The sequence below is a fragment of the Apis dorsata genome, unplaced genomic scaffold (assembly GCF_000469605.1).
Source record: "Apis dorsata unplaced genomic scaffold, Apis dorsata 1.3 scaffold_365, whole genome shotgun sequence".
Lineage (NCBI taxonomy): Eukaryota > Metazoa > Arthropoda > Insecta > Hymenoptera > Apidae > Apis > Apis dorsata.
In genome coordinates, this window is record NW_006263630.1 from 1,240,171 (window position 1) to 1,242,838 (window position 2,668).

Below are 2,668 nucleotides of genomic sequence, written 5' to 3' on the forward strand. Positions count from 1 at the left end.
AATGAACGTGCCCGGACGAAAATAACGGCGCGAAACACGCGGATATCGGCTGACGATGGAAGAACGGGCGAAAACAGATGGTACGACGGGAATGGGAATGTATACGAAGGGATCGTAAAATCTGTCAGTTGGCGGGATAATGTTTGGGAGTGTAAGTTAATAAAGAGGGGGAGGGGGAAAGAGGATAATAATAAATTGCGAAATTTCGCGCGAAAAATATCAAGGGAATTAAGGAAATTTAATTTTCAACGGGGAGGGAAGGGGGAGATGAGGAGTTCAAGATTTGCTTTTTTCTACATTTCTTTTTTTTTTTTTTTTTCCAAGGATATCGAAATAACATTTCTCTCCGCGTGAACGAAGTATCGTCGATTATTATTATTAATTCCCAACTCGGTTCGCTTCAAGTGGCTTCTCTTGAACATGAATCGACGCCGCGCTCGATAGTTCAATTTATTATAACGACCTCCTCGCGTTTCAGCTGCTGCGTTACACTTTTTGCCCATTGTCAATTTTCTTTCTTTAGTTTCATTGTAACTGGATTTCCGCGTAATACGAACAAAAAGAACAAGTTTTTCTGGGAATTAGAACGAAATAAAAATAAAAAAACTTCAGCAAGATATTCAAGCAAACTGGACAACTGGTTTTACAAACCAGTGTTGATCATTTTTTCAAGGGGAGGGAACGCTCGCGTTCGAATTAACGTTGCGTCACGATTGTTCGAAACGATTAAAAGCGTTCGATTCGCGTGGTAATCGCGCCACCCCCTCCCCTCTCCTCCGCGGGGCGAAAGTGGACGAGGGACGAATACGGAAATATAACAACGTGTATATAATCAAAGCAATTTCCTTTGTTTGCAGCACAATGCATCGCGCCCCTGGGGATGGAATCTGGTGCGATTCCCGATGCAGACATCACAGCGAGCTCGAGTTTCGATAGCGGAAACGTCGGTCCGCATCACGGACGGTGAGTGAATTAACCGTGTATTACCGTCTCGTTTATAGAGCGCATTATGCAGATTCGATGCAATACACATTCGGAAATATGATAAAATTAACCCCCTTTGTGAGGGGCGCACGGCGCGCGCAGAGATGCAATTTCCCGAAATCAGTGCGCTTCGTTAACCGATCTATTCGGGGTTGAATTCGTGGCGATTCTATGCCGGGGCGAAAGATCTCGTTACTCTCGTACTGCTAAAATTGCCCTATTACTATCTCGCGAAATAAAAATATTTTCTTCCCCCCTCCCCCGAACGATTAACCTAGATACAGCGGTTTCTTTTTTTTTAAAATAATTCCACTCTCCCCCTCTGTTTATTTTCCTTCCAACCCTCGCGCGTCCAAACAAGGGGCGAAGGTTAAATATATGAACAGTGAACTGGCAGAAATCGTGAAACGAAATTACAACGTTTTTTCTGGGAGAAAGGGTTACCGATTTTATTGGATCCTTGACCCTTTCGCTGGCTATCTCGCTTATATATTTACATCATCGACACGAAGTATTTTAATTCGAAAATTCGAGGTAAATAATTTTAACTATCTCGAAAAAACTTGAAGACGAGAGATAAAAAATATTCTATATTCCTCTTGTAAATTATTCTTCTTTATTTCATACGAATATAATGTGACACATATATATACAATTTCTTCTCATCTTCCATTTATTATTTATATCGTATTACGATATTTGTACATGTTCTTCCGATCGTGTAACATCGTGTGCATAAAAAAAAAAGAAAATATCTCGTCCATCCATAATAGTAATACGTTATACGAAACCGAGATTTTTTTGGTATTTAATTTTTTTATTTTATCGAATCAAAGGATTCGTACGTTATTAAATTCACCAGCGAGTCAAATAATGCAACGTTTTTTCCCGGACGAGAAGGATTTATCAAACGAGATGGTTTGATGGATGGCTTAAAACGCGACGCACGAGCGAGAGAGAGAGAGAGAAAATTCGACGACGAAAAAAAAGAAAAGGAATCACGTGCGCCACGATAACGTATCTCATTCGAAATGTTTTCTACCGCTTAAACGGATGATCTTCTTCCTGTCCGTCACTCTGTCCACGATCGAGATGGCTCACGATCAGGACTCGACCGTATTAATCACTGAACCGCGCGTCTCATTCGGCCTTCAACCCGCAATGAGGATTAATGACGCGATGTCCCGCATGCGTCGAACGTTACGAACCGCTTCAACCATCGTTAACGCGGCCTCCTTTGCGTTTATTCCTTTGATTACGAGTTTCGGCTAATCACCGTTCCAAAACAGGGGATTCGAATTTTGACCAGATGTAGACTGGACGGGCCGATTTATGGGACCACCGACGATGCTAAAGAGCCGAGAATTTGCGAATCGGGCGAATATTTCTTTCTCTTCGAACAACTTTAAATATCTTTTAAGATTCGTGTAATAAACTTAACGTTAAAATTTTTAATTCAAAAGTAATTTATATAAGGTTATAAGATCGTAGACATGTACTAAATTAGAAATAAAATGTATTCTCTTCCGATTGTAAATATGGAGAAACGAAGAATTGTAGAGTCAAAAATTTCCGTATCTTTTAATCGGTTATCGACGCTCGTAAATATATTACACGGGTATAAGATCTCCTCCTATTATAAAAGCGACGAAAAATCGGATTCTTCCAAAAAAGAAAAAAAAAA

General features: G+C 40.3%; 1 protein-coding gene across 1 annotated transcript in view; it reads left to right on the top strand.

Annotated features, from left to right (window-relative positions):
- The window catches only part of LOC102673816 (discoidin domain-containing receptor 2-like), a 123,829-nt gene that overhangs the window by 101,382 nt on the left and 19,779 nt on the right, over window positions 1–2,668 (top strand). Inside the window, exon 3 of the mRNA XM_006618675.2 lies at window positions 858–963. Within this exon, the coding sequence (XP_006618738.1) occupies window positions 858–963 (106 nt within the window). The remainder of the gene's footprint in view (window positions 1–857; window positions 964–2,668) is intronic.